A 17,872-nucleotide genomic window follows, 5' to 3' on the forward strand; every position below is an offset into this window, starting at 1 on the left:
AGACCCGGGCCAGCCCATCCACTGTGGGGTCCACAAAGGGCCCCAGGTTCAGACTCAGAACCCCCCCACCTGACAGCACGTCCTGCCACCCACAGTTCCCAAACATCCCTCACAACCACAGCTCAAATCCACCTGTTTTATTTTTTCTTAAAAAAGGAGAAGAAAAAAGAACCAACCAAACAATGAAAACAAGGCAGCCGCCGGGCTCCCCTGGGCACTGGGCATGCATCTCGGTCGACAGGCCTGCTTGTCCTGCCCGTCCCGCTGCGGCTGTGGTTGGTGGGAACACATCACCAGGTGTGGGAGGCGCTAACGAGCGGCAGAGTAAAAAGAGGGGTCAGGGCGGGCGAGAACCAGTAGTCTCAACGTAAAGTGCATGGCGAGGGCTGGCATGGGGCCGCGCTGGGCCCACTCCCTCCTCCCCCGGCCGGGGGAAGGGGCTCAGCACAGGATTGCAGTCAGCAGGAGGTCGTGTCCACCGGCCACCAGGGGAGGGCGGACCCCAGTCCCTGCTGTCCCCCAACCACAGCCCTCCAGGACCCTCTGGCTTCCGGAGGGGTGGTCAGCACGAAGGGTGCAGCGGCGGCCTTCCTGGGCAGTGGGCGGCAGGCCAGCAGTCCGCGGGAAGACTGACCAGGACCTGGCCGGGGCTCCTGGAGACAGGCTGAGACCAGAAGAGAAGGTGGGTCACTTTTGGGTCAACGCAAGGCCCTGCATCCCAGGAAGCAGGCCCCCCCCTGGGGCCGCCCAGAGGGTGGGGAAACTGAGGCCTGGTCATGCCTCAGTGCTGTCAGACGCCTCAGGAGACCAGGGAGGGCTGCGCTGCCTCAAGGGGCCACCCCGGGCATCGCTGGCCACCTGGCGGGATTACGCACGGCCCTTCTGCCACGGAACCGGGCCTCCCTCCAAAGAGTTTCTACCCCACCTGGCTGGTTCTGATGCTGGCAGACAAATTCCTTGGGGGGCGTTTCAGGGGCAGCTCCCTGGGAGAGAGGACATGGCTGGACAGGGGCTGTAGCCTCAGGCCCCTACCCCACTGCTCACATCCTGAGCAGGCGATGGGGTCTCCAGTGCCTCTGGGGCCCAATCGCCCTTTGTGGACTGGGCAGTCAGGGCTGGGAGGAGGAAGCAGGGAGAGGAGATGACAGCCTCAGTCAGAGCCCAGCCCCTCCTGGCCTGCTCACCCTCCCACCCCCCCACCCCCCAGCCTCTGACGCCAGCATTGCCCCGTCACAGAAGCAGCCTGGCGGGGTGGGGGTGAGCCCCGCAGGTCTGCAAGAAAGGCTGCCGGCTTAGGGGCCCTGCTCCTGCACACGCCGCCCCCCGACCCCAGTGCGTGGCCAACGCCCTGATGAAAATGACCTCCTGAACCTCCAACCCAGACCCCGGGGGTGACAGGCACAGGCCGTGACGGTGACACCAGCCAAGCAGGGCAGTGCCCACAGCGCGCCCCCAACCCATTCCTCCGGTCCCGGCCACGTCCCACCTGCAGGCGGCCACTCTCACTGCTGCTTGCAGGCTGACAGCCGGCGGATCTTGCTGCTGGCGGAGCAGGCCTTGCGGGCGGGGTTGGAGGCGGCGCTGGCCCGGCGCTCCGCCCTCGACCTGGCTGACTCGGTGCCATTCACACACACAGCTTTGGGCGGGCCCCGGCTCTGTGCGCTCCGCCCAGCCTCCTCCTCCGGGACCTGTCCTAGGAGGGAGAAGGCAAACGTGTGCTGACTGGGGGTCCCCGACCAACACGCCCCCAGTGCCCCACCTGCCTGGGCCCAGGGCACCTCCACCACCTGTCCCACCTGGTCCTGCCAATGGGGCCCTCATCCAGGGAGCAGCGGGGCTGGCCTTCGAGCCAGCCACGGTGGGGCCCAGCCTACGCTCACTTGCCTGTTCAGGTGTGAGTGGAGCCCTGCACTCAGGTGGGTGGGAACACGGTGGACGCCAGGGACCTGGGGCCCGAGCCTCGGCTCTCTCACCTGTGCGATGGCCAGACCTCGCTGGGCCCCGTGGGACTCGGAGGGGCTGGGCTCGGGCCGGGTGTCTGGACTCGCCATCTCTCCCACAAGAGCCCGCCCCGGCTCTCCACGCCGGGCACAAAGGGAGAGGCCGTCACAGGTGCCTGCCATGCCCCGGCCCCGACCGTGTGGGCTGCCAGCCCTCACCGGGTCCCGGGGCCGCCCACCCTGCTGTGTGCCCACTGAGGCATGGGGAGAGGGAAGGGTGCAGGGAGCCTGTGCTGCCCACGGTGCACCCCCTCCCGTGGATGTCGTCAGGAAACGGCCCTCAGCTGCCTCAAGCCCATCTCCGCACACGGAGCCCCGTCTCCGCCAATGGCGTCCCGTGCCTGCCTCAGCCTCCGGACCTAGCCGGGAGGCACCGGCCCGTGACCAGGAAGCGTCTCAGGTCAGAACCCAGAGTGTGGGGGTGGGGGCAGTGTCGGCTGCCTGCTCTGATCGGGGAGGGGGGCTGCAGGGGCGCCAAGCACCGAAACTCTGCACAGGTCACCTGGGGCCCAGCCTCCGGCACAGTGACCATGGTCAGAGAGCGGCTGGAGGGCACGGGATCTGCCCCACATGCCCTCAAGGCACTGGGGCCACTGGCCCCGACCAACCAACACCCGGCCCAAGGCCCAGCACCAGCCCTCGGGGTGGACGGCAGGACCAGGGACAGACCAGGGACCCAGGGGAGAAGCTGAGAGCCTCTGACCGTGTCCACACGACAGGACCAGAACGGGAGGAGCCCCAACACGGCCCACTGCCGGCCCACGGGCAGGTCAGCAAGAAGCGGCTGCCCGACCTCAGCACAGGACCGTCCATCCCCACATCTCGTGTGGCGGACGTTCCCAGGCCAGGGATCTGGCTTGGGCCCAGAGAGCTGCTCTTGAACAAGCCCTCCCCCACCCAGGCAAAGCAGCCCCAAGACTCTGGAACAGGCCTGAAGAGACGGTGTGTGGTCAGTGCCTCTACAGCTGGCCGACCAGCAAGGCTCATGCCCAGGCACCTGTCCTGGGGCCCCAGTGCCTCTGAGAGGCAGAACACCTTGCTTCTCTATCCTGTGGAAGGGACGGAGGCTCCAGGAGGCCTGACTCAGGACTGGACCGTGGCCAGGGTTCCCAGGGCCGGGGCATCTCACCTGACCCCAGGACCCCAGGGGAAACGGCTGCAGCCAGCTGCACCAGAGGCCTGAGTGTGCCCCCAGAAGAGTGGGACACGCGGACCCACCCTGGGGCTGCTCCCTGGAGGCCCCGCTGGCCACCCTGCACACGGGCTCTTTCTACAGTAAACACCTAAGCCTGGCCGGCGAGCCAGAAGAAAACAAACATGACCCTCACACACTCAGCGCGGCAGACCTTTATGCAGGAGCCTGCGGAACCAGCCCCGGGACAGCACAGCACCAAGGGGCGGCGGGTGGGGCAGAGCTACACTAGGGCCCGGGCTCTGCCCAGAGCTCCTCGACGGCCCTGGCCTCAGCTTCCTCTCCAGAAAGGTCTGAGCACTGGCTCTCCTGCGGGTCTCTCTCTCTAAGCCCTGCCTCAGACGCCTCCTCGCCACCTGAGGAAGAAGGCCACTCGTCAGCAGGGTGGCCACTGCGGGGAGGGCCACCGGACCCTCGGGCCGGGGGCGGGGCCTCCCCACTTCTCCCGCGACCCCCGGGGACTCACCGGGCACCGTGAAGTCCTGAGTGTAGATGATGTCGTCCTCAATGTCGAAGAGCTCGTCATCTGCGGCGTCGGCGCAGCCGTGCAGGTCCTCCAGGTAGGGCACCACCGTCATGCCGCGCCACCGGTCCTTGCAGTCCGCGCTCGGCGGGATGGGCACCGGCTCCTCGGCCGGCGGGTGCTTCTTCCGGAACCAGCTGCGGAAGCTGGCGGGTCAGGGCAGCCGGGGGCTTGCCTGGCTCCCCACGTGGGCCCACCCCCAATTCCCGCTGAGAAGCACGCGGGGTGGGGGAGGGAGAAGGGGCCCAACGGGAGAGACTGAGCCAGCAAGACCCCCGCGGCCCTGACCTCCCCCTCCCCTGCCCCCACTCGCTCTCACCACATGGGGCCCCAAGTTGGGGAGCCCTGCGGGGACTCACCTGTGCTGCCGGATCTGCTGTATGGAAAACCGCTTGGCCGGCTCGTATTCCAGCATCCCTGCCAGGGAGACCAGCGGTGGGTGCAGGGGCCAGCACGGGCAGAGGGCCCTCCCCTGCCTGGGAGAGGTGGGGACGCCCGTGGGTGCCCGTACAGGGGAGGGGGTGGCGTGAGTGAGCGGAGCCCCCTCCCCTGCAGGCCTGGCCTCTACAGCTGGGCGCCCAGCACGGGGGCAAAGATGCTAAGCCTGTAGCTGAACGGAGGCGGATGCAGCCGGGGCTGTCTCCCTGTCTTGACACGAGGGGCTGCCTGGCAGACACTGCAAAGCGAGGGCGGGAGGACCAAGACCACAGAAGGCTGGGACGCAGGACGGACAGCCCACCCCAGTGACCCTGAACCTGTCCACACGCCCCAAGACGACAAAGCACATGGCTTGCCCCTGCTGGTGCCTGCCCGGCTCTGGCAAGCAAAGCTGTGACTGGCCATTCTAGCCAGGACACCAAAGCCCCCCGAGGCAGCGGCAGGAGAACCAGAGGCCTCGAGGGTGACACACCGTACGTAGACACTGGTGTGAGGGCCTTTTGCCCAGCACCCGAACACTCAGAAGGGGCAAGGCTGACCTGCAGGCTGTGCTGGGCTGGCCTGAGGCAGCAAAGGGCGGCACCCACCCCCCAGGGCTGCAGGGGGCCCAGGGCCCGAGGTCCCCAGGTCCCCAGCCCCCACCATGCTCAAGTGCCCACCCCCTTCCCCATGGGAGGACTGAGCGTGATGCAGAGAGGGGGATGGGGGCGGCAGGGCTCTGCACACCACCTCTTGGAGGTGCCTTTGTTCTCAGGAAATGAGAGGCCATTTCAGAAGCTGGGGCTCAGAGAGCTGAGTGTCTGGGTGGTGTGGGAGAGGAGGAAAGGTCATGGTCATGGCCTCGCTGCAGGAGGGCAGGGCCAGGGCGGTGTTCCGGAGACTCACAGGGGAGGCGGCCCAACAGCCCAGCCGGGAGGAGCCTGCATGCAGAGTGCAGTGCAAAGGCCCCAAGGCAGGCCTGGGTGGAGGAAGCAAGGATGGGACACCCTGCCTGGATCTGGGGACAGTGACATGGGTGCCCTCTGCCATCTCGTCGGCCCCTCTTGGGACTGTTTTGAGCGTTTATGAGAGTGAGGGTGGCAACAGATCATCATCTGTGTCACTGGAGCAAAGAAAGCTCCGTACAGAGGTAACTCTGACCCACCAGCTCCTGGCGAGGGAAGGAGAGTCTGAAACACCAGCTCACTGCCTGCAACGGCCCTCGGCCCTCAGTGGAGCTGGGGGAGGCCAGGCGGCACGTTCCAGGCACCCCCAAGGACAGGGCCCATGAGCTGCTAAGGAGCGCTCAGGTGGGGAAGGCCGGGACTAAGCCAGCCGGGCCACCGCCTCCCGCTTGCTGGCTCCTCCCATGTTCCAAGACCCCAGGCGGGCGGTATGCCCAGCCCTCTGAGGGTCCTGGGGCAGCTGGCAATGCAGGCCTGGACTACGGGGCGGGGGGGGGGCGGCCCGCAGAGCACTGGGAACGCGGCTGCCGAGCTTCATTTCACCTTCACTAACAAGCCAAAGAACCGGCGAGACTCAGTCAGCAGAAAGGTCAGGGGCCACACAGGACTGTGAAGATCCTCTCGGCTGTGCATCACACGAAGGCAGGGCACTGACCCAGCGTCCAGCACAAGCCGAGGGGCAGGTCAGTTACACAGAGCCCGGGGACTGTGGGCAGGGAACCCAGGACGGTGCCGGTCGCACAGGGCGATACCCTGCATGTGCTGCGTCATCAAAACTAACTTCGAGCAAGCCCCAGAATGCTGGTGTGGCTCCCGCCCATCCACACCTAGACAGGCCCCTGCCATGCACAGAGAGCGCCACCTGCTGTACAGCCCGGGAACTGCAGCAGGAAGAGCCCCCCCCCCCCACAGGAGACCCCCCATGCAGCAGGCGGACTGGGGTCCCCGCTGCTACTTCACTGTAGGAATGGGGGATCAGAACAGGGTGGAACGAAGGCCCAGGGCAGGCAGTGGAGCCCAGAGGAGACAGCGGCCCCGCGCAGGCGCCCCTGCACCCACTGCTCTCCACACCCAACTAGGCTCTGCACCACCCTGCCCCGCCCCACCCCGCGTCGGGGAATTGCACAAAGGGCCGGCCCACGGGAAACCCACGGGGGGCCCAGTACCCGCCGCCAGCCTGCCCACCCCCGCAGCCCAGCCTCCTGCCTCGAGGGCCTCACCTTTGAGCAGGTCTGAGAGTGGGGGGCCGCAATCCCCCGGGATGGTGTAGTCCCCCTTCCCGATGTTCTCAAACAGCTTGTAGATGTTGTCCCCCTCGAAAGGGTACAGGCCTGTCGTGATGTTGTAGCTGCGGCCCCGGGAAGGACAGACCAGTCAGGAGGGCCTGCCTCGCGCCCCAGCCTGAGGCCAGCCTGGTCCCGAGCCTTAACCACCCCCACCTGTGGGGACTTGGACTTGGTGAGGAGAATGTTCTGGAACACATGGTGGTGGCGGCTCACTAGGAAGATATGGAAAGCCACCGGATGGTACGCTCTGACACGGTGGGTCAAGGGTACACGAGTCAGCTCTCAGTAACATGAAACGGGACACCCACGACGGTGGCTGTGCGCACAGGGGGCTGCAGCGTGAACTCGCTTCGGGCAGGAGAGGCTTCCAGAGAACCCAGGCCCACTCAGTGCCGCCTGAGCTCACGGAGGAACAGGTGACCACGTGGCGGCGTCTGGGTGGGGGGTACGCAGCGGTGGGCCAAGCATCGCCAGCAACTTGTGGTGTCTGAGAATTCTCAGCCCCAGGGGTCAGGACAGAAACACCCGCCCAACAGCGACTGTGGCTGGTGTGGGAAGCAGCGCAGGTGGAGACCAGCACAAGCCCGAGGTGGGCGGGGGCCAGGAGGACAGCCGGTCCCAGTGCCTGTCCCCCCACCCATGGGGACTCCTGACCCCAGCTCCATGGCCTCCACAGACTCTGGGGGGCGGCAGCAGCTGGGGGACCTGCCAGGAGGGGCAGGTCATGGAAGCCTGAAGCCCAGAGGGGGTACCTGGGGTGCGGGGGTGAGGGAGGACCCCTGGGGTGGAGGGACCCAGGCCCAGGGGCACTTACAGCGTGACCCCAGCTGACCAGATGTCCACCTTGAAGCCAGAGAAGGTGTCCAGGCCGTTGGCGATCTCGGGCGGCTGGAACGCAGGGGAACCCTGGCTCGTCCGGCACGTGTCGTCCTCGGCAAACGGGTGCAGGGCCTGTAGCAGCACCAGACAGCCCTCAGGGAGCAGCCCTCGGGGGGGCCTGGACCCCACCCCATGTCCCCACCCTGGGTCCGGCTTGGAGGGGGCCACCTACCTCGGCCACGCCCAGGTCAGAGATCTTGAGCGTGCCACCCGTGGTGAGCAGCAGGTTGCCGGGCTTGATGTCCTTGTGTACGATGCCCTGGCTGTGCAGGTACTCCAAGCCGTCCACCAGCTGGCAGAAGTACCTGCAGGGCACAGCCTCTGTGAGGCGCAGCCCCACCTGTCGGGAACCTCAGCTGCCTGGAACGGCTGCCTGCAGTGACCCAGTGGGACCAAGGATGGGAGGCCAAGGTTCAGGGGCCGTCGGCGCCGGGCGGCCCATCAGGGAACCAGAGGGCCAGTGGCCGGGCCGAGCCACTCCTGGGACCCCGCTGCAGTAGCTCCCACCATGGGCACCTGCCCCAGCTGCCCCCCCAGCCCAGGCAGCCCAGGGGCCCTGCTGCCCCCCCATTCCCCCTGGGGCCAGGGACCCAGGCCAACCCACTGACCCCTCACGCCACAGGCCAGCTGGTCCTACAGCAACTGGGTGTTAGGGGTTGACTGCCCAGGAGAACTAGCCAGCTGGGGCAGTACAGGCCACTGTCAGGAGCTTCCCAAGCACAGGAGGCCCCAAAGCCTCGGTGGCGGCCATAGTGGGGCAGGGAGGTGCACAGAGAGGAGCTTGTGGGGCTGCCAGGGCGTCCACAGCAGGCGGGCTGCGGGACTGCAAACTGAGCCCCAAAGCCCTGAGTTCTGAAACATACTCGAGCTTTCATTTCACTGATGATCAGAATTAAGTTGTTCGAACGCTTGGACCCGTGAGTGACCGGGCGGGGGCGGAGGGGGCAGCAGTGGGGCCTGCACGCTCACCCGTGGGCCTGGCACACGGGGAAGCGCTTCTCGGGCACGCTGTCCAGCATCTCCTGCATGCCGCACACGCAGTACTCCATCACCATATACGTGCAGCAGCGGCAGTGCTAAGGAAAGCACGCTCAGCCAAGACCCCGCTCCAGACGGGCCATCCCCAGGGAACAGACAGATGCTAGGGGGTGAAGGCTGCACTAGTGCAGTGAGCTGGAGACCCCAGAGGGATCACAGGTGCTGCAGGAAGCCCCCCGGTCGTTCCACAGCCCAAGGAGAAGCTCAAGCCCCAGCCCTGGCCCCCAAAGGAGCGAGGGAGGGGCGTGTAGGCCCTGCGGAGAGAAGGCCTGAGCAGGGGTGGGAGGCCAGGGAGAGACAAGGGCAGCACAGGGGTGAGGCTGCAGAGCAGGGATGGGGAGGCCGGGGCCAGGCTGAAGCCCCCCAGCCACATCTACACTGTGAAGGGGCAGCCCTGCGACTAGGATGGAGACGACCCCCATCACCCTGCATCCAGCGAGTCAGTGACAGGCCCCTCTGCAACACAGGCCCCTCAGCAGGCCCCCGGGCCCCTATACCCTGCTTCTCGGAGCTGCAGCCCAGGAGTAAAGGGCGAAGGCCGAGGACACTCCCAGTACACCATTGCCGCAGTGACACACTCCCCATCCCATCCCCCATGCATCCGCCACAGGCCAGGGCCACAGCCTCCCAAACACAAGCCGGGAAAGCACCCCGCTCCAGGGACCAGGCTGACAGCAGGGCCCCAGCCCCACAAGAGAACAGGAGGTCTAAGTGGAGAACCAGCCCGCATCCTGCAGTGCCCCGCGTGGGCACTCGCTGGAGAGGGGCCCCGGCCCCAAGGGCGGCGTCAGGGAACACGGGGCACCCCGAGCCCCAGAAGGATATATCTTCTGCTTCTCCTCGTTGTACAGCACGTCCACCAGCTGGATGACGTTTTTGTGCCGTAACCTCCTCAGCAGCTGGATTTCCCTGAAGACAGAAGATGGAGGCGTCAGCCAAGCCCCGCAGCCCGGCAGTGCCGCCGGCCCCCAGGAACCGTGCAGAGGGCAGCACCGGAGTGAGCAGCTCCGCACAGGGGCAGCTAGTCCTGGGCATGTCCCCGAGCCCAGCAACACGACTAGGCCCCGTCCCCGCATTTTAACTGAAGATGCACAGAGACCACAACGAAGGCCGCGCGGGGACAGGAGAGCACGCGGGAGTTGGGGCTCCAGCCAGGTCCCCGCATCCCCCCACCCCCTCCTCCCTCTGGGACTGAAGCCCAGGCTCCCCGCTGCGGTCAGGGCAGCTCCACCAGGACTCCCTGCAGGAGCCGGGGGCGGGGGGGGCAGCTCTGCAGAAGGTTGAACAGTCACCAACTGACCCAGCACCTCCAATCAGGGCACGTGCCCAGGAGGACCGAGAGCACGGTGACCCGGTCACAGGTGCTCATGGTGGCACCGTCCACGGGAGCCCAAGGGCAGATACAACTCCAGTGTCCCCACACACACGGGAACGTCACTCAGCCACGCAAAGGGGTGAAGCCCCGACACTCGCTACAACGTGGATGGACCCTGAGAACACGATGCTCAGTGAGAGAAGCCAGACACAGAAGGACCCACAGGGTGTGATTCCACTGATGGGAGACGTCCACAACAGGCCAGTCTACAGACAGAGAGTGGGTTCCTGGTTGTCAGGGACTGGGGATGGGATGGGGTAACTGCTGATGAGGACAGGACTTCCTTTTGGGGTAACGGAATGTTCTGGAACTAGACAAAGATGAGAGTTGCTATGAAGATACTAAATGTCACTAAATTGCATGGTATGTGAATAATATGTCAATAAAGATTTTTTAAAGTCCTCACTGGGAAGCCCAAGCATGAAACATAAGACCAGCCGGGCAGGTGAGGGGTCCCCAACGTCATGAGACCCGAGTCGCACGCCTCCCACTGTCCACATTCCATGAAGAGGTCGCCTTCCAGGAAGCTGTTCCTGACCACACCCCACCCTTGCACACCAGCTCGGATGGATCCTGTGCCTTCGACACCACCCACCCTCCCCAGCGTAGGTCCTCCTCCCATGCAGATTTCCCCGGCCCGGCACTCACGCAGCCTCTGAAGGGAGGGTGCCCCGGAAACAGCATTTGTGTGTAGCGCCCACTCCCCAGACCCATAGCATAGGAGGCCACCGACCTGTTAGAGGAAACACAGCTTTGCAGCTGCTTCCCGTGAGCTCACTGCCTGCCTGCCCCCCACCCCACTCCCACCCTCACCAGAGGGTTGCGGGTCACAGCAGTAACTCTGCCCTCATTCCCCCCATCATTCCGCGCTTACCCCTAACCACCTGACCTCTGAGGTCTGCGATGCTGCACACATTTCAATCCACACCTGAGTGGGAGGGAGGGGAGGAGACTCACAGACATTGGGGTCACCCTGGTTTATACCACCTGACCTTTGGGATTTATCCTGGTGTACAGTGTGAGCAGGGATCACACTCAATTTTCCCCCAAATAAACGACACACAGTAGCTCCACCTCAGCACTGTGATGTCGGGGCGTCCTGGGCTCTATGGGGTGTGGAGCAGGATCCCTGACCTCCACCCCTTTGATGCCAGGAGCCCCCCTCCCTCATCGTGACAACCACAGATGTCCCCAGGTATCGCCAGGTGTCCCTGGGGGCAAGACGGCCCAGGTGAGAGTCCTGCTATAAAGGATCAGGAACGTCCTGGGGTGTGGGGAGTAGACCCTGTACCGCCCCTTCTGGCCTGGGAGCCCCTCCTGACCTCTGGCAGGTGCTCCCTAAACCTTCCCACCTCGGGCCCCAGTGCTGGTCCCCCAGATCCCACTCACTCATTCAGTCCTGCAACGGACAGGCCTTACCAGGCCCCTGTGGGTCAGGCCCCGGGCAGGTGGGTGCCCTGTTCGTGGGGGCTTGGGTGCCCCTCTGATGCTCCGGGTCCACCACCACTTGTCAGGGAGCGGCCCTGTGCCCCCAGGCGTCCTTCCCGCTCTCGCCCAGATCACCCCACAGCTCTGACCCCCGACCTTGCTTGCTGCCAGCTCTCCAGGGCCAGAGCTTGGCTCTGATGACTCAATGACCCTCCCCCGCAGGCAAGTCCCCTCCATATCTATCTGACAGTCGAGGGCTGGTGGCCGCCCCGGGCCGCACGGCACAGCAGCCTTTGTCGTGACAGTGGTGACCAGGCCTTTGGGGTCCCTGCCAGGACTGAGTAGAGAACTCCTCCTCGCAGGGGTCCCAGGGGCAGGGGTTCCAGGGGCAGGTGCAGAGCCGGCTCCCCTCAGAGGCCAGTGGTCGGCACCTGCCGTCCACCCAGCCAGCCAAGTACCCACTGAGCTACCTGGCCAGAGCCGCCATGGGGTCTGCGGCCCAGAGGGGAAGGGTGTCACATGGGGAGCAAGCTGTCACAAGCTGCAAGCTGGGGGGGCTGAGGGAGGGCCCAGAGCAGACTCTGACCCTGTGCCAGCCTCCCCGGGAAGCTGGCTCCGGGCACTCTCCCTCTCGTCTCCATCCAGAGGTGCTACAGGGGCTAACTAAACCGCACGTGTGGACACCAGGAGGCCCTTCGTACCTGGAGCCAACGCGTGGCCACCACCTGGAGCGCTTACAGCCAGGCTTCAAGCAGCGTCTGCCGACCCCAGAGTGGGAACCCGCCTGAACGCGGACACAGGCTGCCAACAACACGCGTGGCAGCTCCGGGAGGGGGGCCCGTGGCGAGTCACGGGGAGCTCACCCCAGGCCTTCCAAGGCGAGGACAAGCCCCACGGCTCTGCCTTCTGTGCCGTGAGATACCTGGGCCTGGAACCATCTTCCGGGCCGCACCTCCCCATCCGCCCACTGCCCTTGGGGCAAACTTCTGTGCCGGAGGAGGCGGATGGCAGCACCCCTCCCTCCACAATTAAACAGCTCACCCCCTACTCCGACGCCGACAGAGCCAGCCCTGAAGGGAGGTCCCCGTGCTGTGGGTGCGTCGAGCGCTCATGTGGTCAGTTAACTGTGATGGAAACCTCCTGGAGAAAAACATGTAAGTTCCATCATGGATACCAGGGAAGTGGCTACAGTGTCCAGCTCCTCCGAGAGAGGAGAACCACGCCCACAGGCGGCATGGAGATGCGCGCTCCGAGCGGGTAAGAGGGGCGTGCAGGAGGACCCCCGAGACATTCACTGCAGAGACCGGGCCAGGGAGGGGCCGCTACACCTTCTCTGAGTTCTCCGTCTCCTACAAGGCATACCACTGACCGGAAAAAAAGAAAAACAGTATTTAAAGAAAGAGGAAAAGCCAGGCGCTCAGCCAGGATGCAGGAAGTAAAGTGACAGGAAGCTGAGCCTTCCGGCCCAGCTGCAGCTGCTCAGGGCGGGTGTCACAGGGACCTGCCTGCAGTGCTGCCCGAGCAGAGCGGACTGCTGGGGACGGACTCACTGACTACCCACGAGGGAGACGGAAGAGCCCCTGGAGCTCACAGAGGAATGGAAAGGAGCTGCCCCCGCGGTCGCCCATCCCAGAGCCACCAGGGGTGCACCCACCTCACCCGCTCCAGACGGGGATGGGGACAGGGATGGGGCCACAGAGAGCAGGGGAGGAGACGATGGCAGCTCTGGACAAGGGACGCTGAGGAAGACCCCCCTCACCCCTTGGCCTCTCTGCTGATGCTTCTAATCATATGGCAAGAGGCCATCGGGGATCCGGGAGGGAGACTAAAATGAGGAGAAATTCACTAAAAGTGAAGTTCAACACAAACACTCGCTCATGCAGCTTCCCAGAGCACAATTCCTAACGGGCACCAAGTGGGGACAACCCGAATGTCCACTGACGGGTGAATGGATACACCACGTCCCTCCACACCCGGGAACATCACCTGAAAAGGGGTGAAGCACTGACACTCGCTACCACGTGCATGGACCTTGAAAACACGATGCTCAGTGAGAGAAGCCAGACAGAAGGACACACGGTGTGCGATTCCACTGATGGGAAACGTCCAGAACAGGCAGATCCATAAAGACAGGGAGTGGGTTCCTGGTTGTCAGGGGCTGGGGGAGTGACTGCTGATGGGGGCGGGGTTCCTGTTGAGGGGATGGGATGTCCTGGAATTAGAGGTTATGGTTGCACACTCTGTGAAAATACTAAATGACACTGAGTTACCCGCTAATAGTTGAATTTTATGTCATGTAAATTATGTCTCATTAAAGCCGTTAAAAGAACAAATCGCCATGCAGTGCAAGGTCAACATGGGATACAGGGCAGCTTTGCTGTGATTCCCAACACACTCCTGAGTGAGGAGCCAGTGTCCCCCCCACCCCCTGCGCCCCGGCCTGGGGTGTACCCCAACGGCCCCCAAGCTCCCACTGCATCTCACAGTCACCCCCTTGACCAGGGAAGGACCAGACAGGGAGGCCGCGAGGACGTTCAGTGCGGGGCGCCTCGGTGGACCAGTCGTGCCCTATCGCTGCCAGCCTGGCCTCACGGCAGAATCCTTCCCAATGGGGGGTGGGGGGCAGGTGCCCCAGCAGATGCCAGGACCTGGCAGAGGCCACTCAGGACGGGAACAAAGGGCAGCAAAGTCCAGGCTCTGCTGCACGTGCTAAAATCCCAACCACTCACCCCCCCAGGTTCAAGTACCTGCCAGTCACCGCTGGCCTGGCCGAGGGAGGCCCAGCCTAGAGATTGGCGTCGGTCTGCTGGGCCCCAGCCACACAGGCAGGGACGCCGATGAAGAAGGAGGCTGGCAGGGCCCTGAGCCACCCAGCGCCAGCCCCGCACGGCTCACCAAGCACCCGCACCCCGCACACACTGGGTACAGACCCCGACCTGCCCGCACACAGACGGGCCGTGGGGCACACAAGACTGCCCTGGCCGCTGTATGCTTCTAAACAGCTGATGAAAGTATCTTGGGACAGGTGAGAATCCCGTGAGCGGGACCCATCTATGCCACCCAACTTCCCCGGGGGGGTTGCGTCAGAGGGGCGTGTGCCCACCGTCCGTATGCGCGCGAAACCCCATGGCTGCCCCTGGCCAGGGAGGCGCCAGCGCGGCTTCTGATGCCAACCGGGAAAGCAAGCAGGTACAACTTACTGTTGAAAGTGATCCTTAGGGGAGTTTAATTTTTCATTAAAAAGTGCTTGAATAGGTAATGAAAACATGCTAAAGAAAGGCTCAAAGGGAGTGTGGCAGAGGCATTAGTATTAAAACGATGAGTAATTTTTGTCTTACTTCTTGGTGGTTTTCAGAACTTTCGTGTTCTACAATAAGAGCAAATTAGTCTTTGTGAGCAAGAGGGGGACAAGCACAGACCCACAGCAGCCCTCCTGGGAGGAGCCACAAGAGGGGAGGACCTCCTTTAACACAAAGTGCATTCTTTAAGGAAAAGCTTCCCATCCCAACTGGAGCTGGAGGACTCCTGAGGCTTGTCTGGAAAATTCTGGACGCTTCACTCCAAGAGAAGAGTCTGGAGTTGAGTTCATTAAGTCTCTCCAAGACAAAGGAGCCTTTTTTCCCTGCAGCCGCCTGGCGGCAAGGCTGACCCAGAAGCCTGGATCTCTGGGCCGGGGAGTGGACTCCCAGCCCTTGCTTGAGCCCAGGGCCTCACCTCCTCCGGCCTCCAACCCGGGGCGCTCTGTCAGGACTCAGAACAAGGGGACAGGGTGCCTCCGAGCAGGGCGCGCCCCCTCACAGCGCCCAAGGAAGGAGGCGCGGTGGGTTTTAACCCGCAGCCACATACCCAGCAGGTCCTCACGCCACATGCTGCAGACGGCAGGCGGCCGCACGGGGCCAGCGCTGCGCTCCAAGGGGCCTCAGAGAGGTGAAGACCTGCGCTTCTAGGGCTAAGCTGGAGGAACCAGTCCAGGCCCTGCAGCTGTGACACCTCGTGTTGACTGCCAGGCCGGCTGTGGACCGCCAACCACTCTGCCTCCCAGGCCTCAGTTTCCCCTCCGGTTCTTCCGACAGACACTGTGTCTCCACAGCTCCTGGGACCGCGGCTGACTGCTCAGGAAACGAGAACTGGGAGCCAGCAGGCTGCGACCCTCCAGTGGGGCGGCAGAGCGCAAGGGTACTCTTTGGGTGGTGAACAAACGTCCCCTAACTTGACCTTGGGCATGTGCATTTGCATGTGGGGAGGGCCTTTATCACGTGTACATCATGCTTTGGCAGAAGTGGGCCCTCGACACCTCCATCGTGTCTGCGGATGTGCTGGGACCCACTCAGCTCTGCTGCCCCCAGTCCACGCCCCTGGACGGGTGCACTCCCTGAAGCCCCAGGGATGGCCAGGGGTGCCAAAGCAGCCCAGCATAAAGCACCAGCACCAGAACACCTCCACGGACCCAGGCCGACCTCAGACGGAGGGAGGGTGCATCCAGGCTGCAAGAGCACAGCACCCCGTTCCCTGGACAGATCCAGGGATGAGGCCTAAGAGGAGCCAGGAGGACGAGGACCAGCCCTGGAGAGCGGGGAGGGAGGTGTGGGGTGGGGGTGCAGTGGGGCCCAACCCGGAGCAGCGGCCAACTGGCATCCCGAGGGCCACGTCTCCCCCACACGCTTCTGCCTTAATGAGAAAATGTGACTTAGAAGCAGGGAGTGGGGATCTGATCAGAGGCGTGGCCTCGCTTGGCCCACAGGGGGGCACCCGCTGTCCCCTGGCCTGTCTCCCCAGGACACCAGTGGCCCCTGCCCCACCCCTACCCTGCAGGTAAGAGACGGGCATAGAGAACTGAACAACTGGCCCTGGGGCGCCTGGCCCCACCTTCGCCGTGGGTCCACAGCTGGGGCACTGACCACAGCCAATCAGGTCTCAGCACCCTGCTCCCCGACTTGACCACCCTAGGCATCCCAGAGTAGGCGAAAACAGCTGGGCAGCGCGCTGTCACACCGCGTGAGAGCAGGGGGGCCAGGAGGAGGGAATGAAAGTGGATCTGGGAGCAGCACTCCCAGTACTGGCCAAGGTCACCAGCCAGTCCCGCTGCCGCCTGGCCCGTGAGATAAACCCCTCGGCTTGGGCAGGGTAGGGCCCCCCCAGGCAGCAACGATAAGGAGGGGTGGCCCCTCCTGAAACCAGCAAGAGGGATGGAGGCAGGGCTCCCACCGTCCTGGCGGCGGGGGAGTTGGGGGGGTGTCTGCACACAGACCCCACCATCTCTGGGATGTCAAGGGGCAGACGGGCGCCTGAAAAAATCCGTGTAAAAAGTTTGCGGGGTCACAAGTCGATCCCCTTCTCAGGAGTCACCGGGCCTGCGAGTCGCCAAAGTGTCCTGTGTCACATCCCAGGAAAGTGAGAAAGGGCGAAGTTCCCCCCTGCTGACTGATAAGCCGGTGCAAACAATTATTTTTGGCAACCGCACGGTCCCCCTCCAACAGGATAAACAAACCGCGTGTCCCCGGCCCTAGTAAGAGCCGCACGCTGCGCGGAAACCTGCCGGCGGCGGGCAGGCCCCTTTCCGAGCCCAACTGCTCGCAGCCAAACCAACGCCGGCCGCTTCCGCCGGGTACCTCAGCCCTCCGGACAGCTGGGAGGGCAGAGGGGGTGAGGGGCGCCCCCTTCCGAGGAGGGTTCCGCATCGGCCGAGACGCCCAACCGCAACAAGCTAGCCTGACTTCACCAAAGTACCATAGTGAGTTGCCCAAGACCTTCCCCGGCTGGTCGGCTCGGGTGCTTAAGGAAAGAAAGGACGGAAGGAAGAAAGCGAGAAATGGAGGGAGAAGAAAGGGAGGAAAAGAGGAAGGAGGGGGCCGCCCAGCGGGCCGCGCCCCCACCCAGGAAGCCCGCACTTACTTCTTTACGTTGGCCTCCCCGTTGGGGATCCTCCGCAACTTCTTCTTCTTGAGAATTTTGACGGCTCTCCGGCACAGCGTCTCCGAGTCCAGCACCTCCTTCACCTTGCCGTACGACCCCTCCCCCAGCAAGTCCCCCATCAGGTACTTGCCGATGAGCTTGGCCCGCTTGCGGCGGGGCTGGTAGATGACCTCGGTGGAGTCGATGCGGTGGATGAACGTGTCCATCCCCACCGACATCAGCTCGCCCTCTGTAAACATGCCCAGCTGCTGCGGGTCCGCCACCTCCATCCTAGACCCCAGGTCTCCGACTCCCGCCGGCGTTCCCTTATCCCCTTTCTGAGCTTCGCGGTGGACGGTTCTTCCGTTTGTCACCCCCCCAAAAAAATTCCCTTCTCCAAAAATAAAAGTCAACAAAATCTCAAAAAAAGGAAAAAAAGAAAAAAAAAAAAGGAAAACCCTTCTTGGAAAAGAAACGATTGTACTGAACGTGAGTTCAAGAGGCGCGCCTGGTCCAGAGCCCGGGCAACCGGGCGTGCGCAGCGTCCCAAGTTTGGGGGCCGCCCGGCCTCGCAGCTTCGAGGCGGGCCGGCGCGTCCACGGGGGCCCTCGAGAGGCCGGTGGGGCCGGGAAGTGCTAGGTCATTCTCCAGGGACTTTAGACCCTCGAACGAACACGGACGCGGCAGGATCGAGTCTTCTCCGCGCCGTCCATTACCAGCGGCCCATGGCGCGCGCCGGGGGCCCCGCACAGGCCGGCCCCGGGGCCCCCAGAGCTGGGCAGTTGAGCTTAGCCGGGGGCCGGGCGCGCCGCTCGGGGGCGTCTCCCGCCGGCCTCGCCGTCCGGTGAGCACGAGACGCCGGCAGGTGCGTGTCCTG

General features: G+C 64.2%; 1 protein-coding gene across 6 annotated transcripts; it reads right to left on the minus strand.

Moving 5' to 3' along the window:
- Positions 1-122: 122 nt before the first annotated feature.
- On the minus strand, positions 123-17,629 carry STK11 (serine/threonine kinase 11). 6 transcript variants are annotated; one of them, XM_060094764.1, is made up of 11 exons: positions 16,996-17,370; positions 9,126-9,209; positions 8,232-8,321; positions 7,435-7,567; positions 7,198-7,334; positions 6,318-6,445; positions 4,075-4,132; positions 3,659-3,852; positions 1,487-1,688; positions 926-983; positions 480-664 (listed from the first exon to the last, which is right to left on the minus strand). In XM_060094764.1, exons 1-11 carry the CDS (start codon positions 17,283-17,285, stop codon positions 563-565), a joined length of 1,476 nt encoding a protein of 491 aa, XP_059950747.1. In that variant the 5' UTR covers positions 17,286-17,370; the 3' UTR covers positions 480-562. The 6 variants fall into 6 exon arrangements, with proteins under 6 accessions (XP_059950752.1, XP_059950747.1, XP_059950748.1 ...); XM_060094769.1 differs by lacking the exon at positions 926-983 and having other exon boundaries at positions 123-664; positions 16,996-17,629; XM_060094765.1 differs by lacking the exon at positions 926-983 and having other exon boundaries at positions 576-664; positions 1,487-1,693.
- Positions 17,630-17,872: the final 243 nt, after the last annotated feature.

This window comes from Mesoplodon densirostris, chromosome 3, assembly GCF_025265405.1.
Source record: "Mesoplodon densirostris isolate mMesDen1 chromosome 3, mMesDen1 primary haplotype, whole genome shotgun sequence".
NCBI classification, from domain to species: Eukaryota; Metazoa; Chordata; class Mammalia; order Artiodactyla; family Ziphiidae; genus Mesoplodon; species Mesoplodon densirostris.

Coding starts and splice junctions, on each gene's coding strand:
- STK11 (XM_060094769.1), bottom strand. CDS start 17,285: ATGGAGGTGGCGGACCCGCAGCAGCTGGGCATGTTTACAGAGGGCGAG. Junction 1,689..3,658: donor TCAGGACTTCACGGTGCCCG/GTGAGTCCCCGG, acceptor CTCCTAGGACAG/GTCCCGGAGGAGGAGGCTGG. Junction 665..1,486: donor GTGAGAGTGGCCGCCTGCAG/GTGGGACGTGGC, acceptor TTCTGGTCTCAG/CCTGTCTCCAGGAGCCCCGG.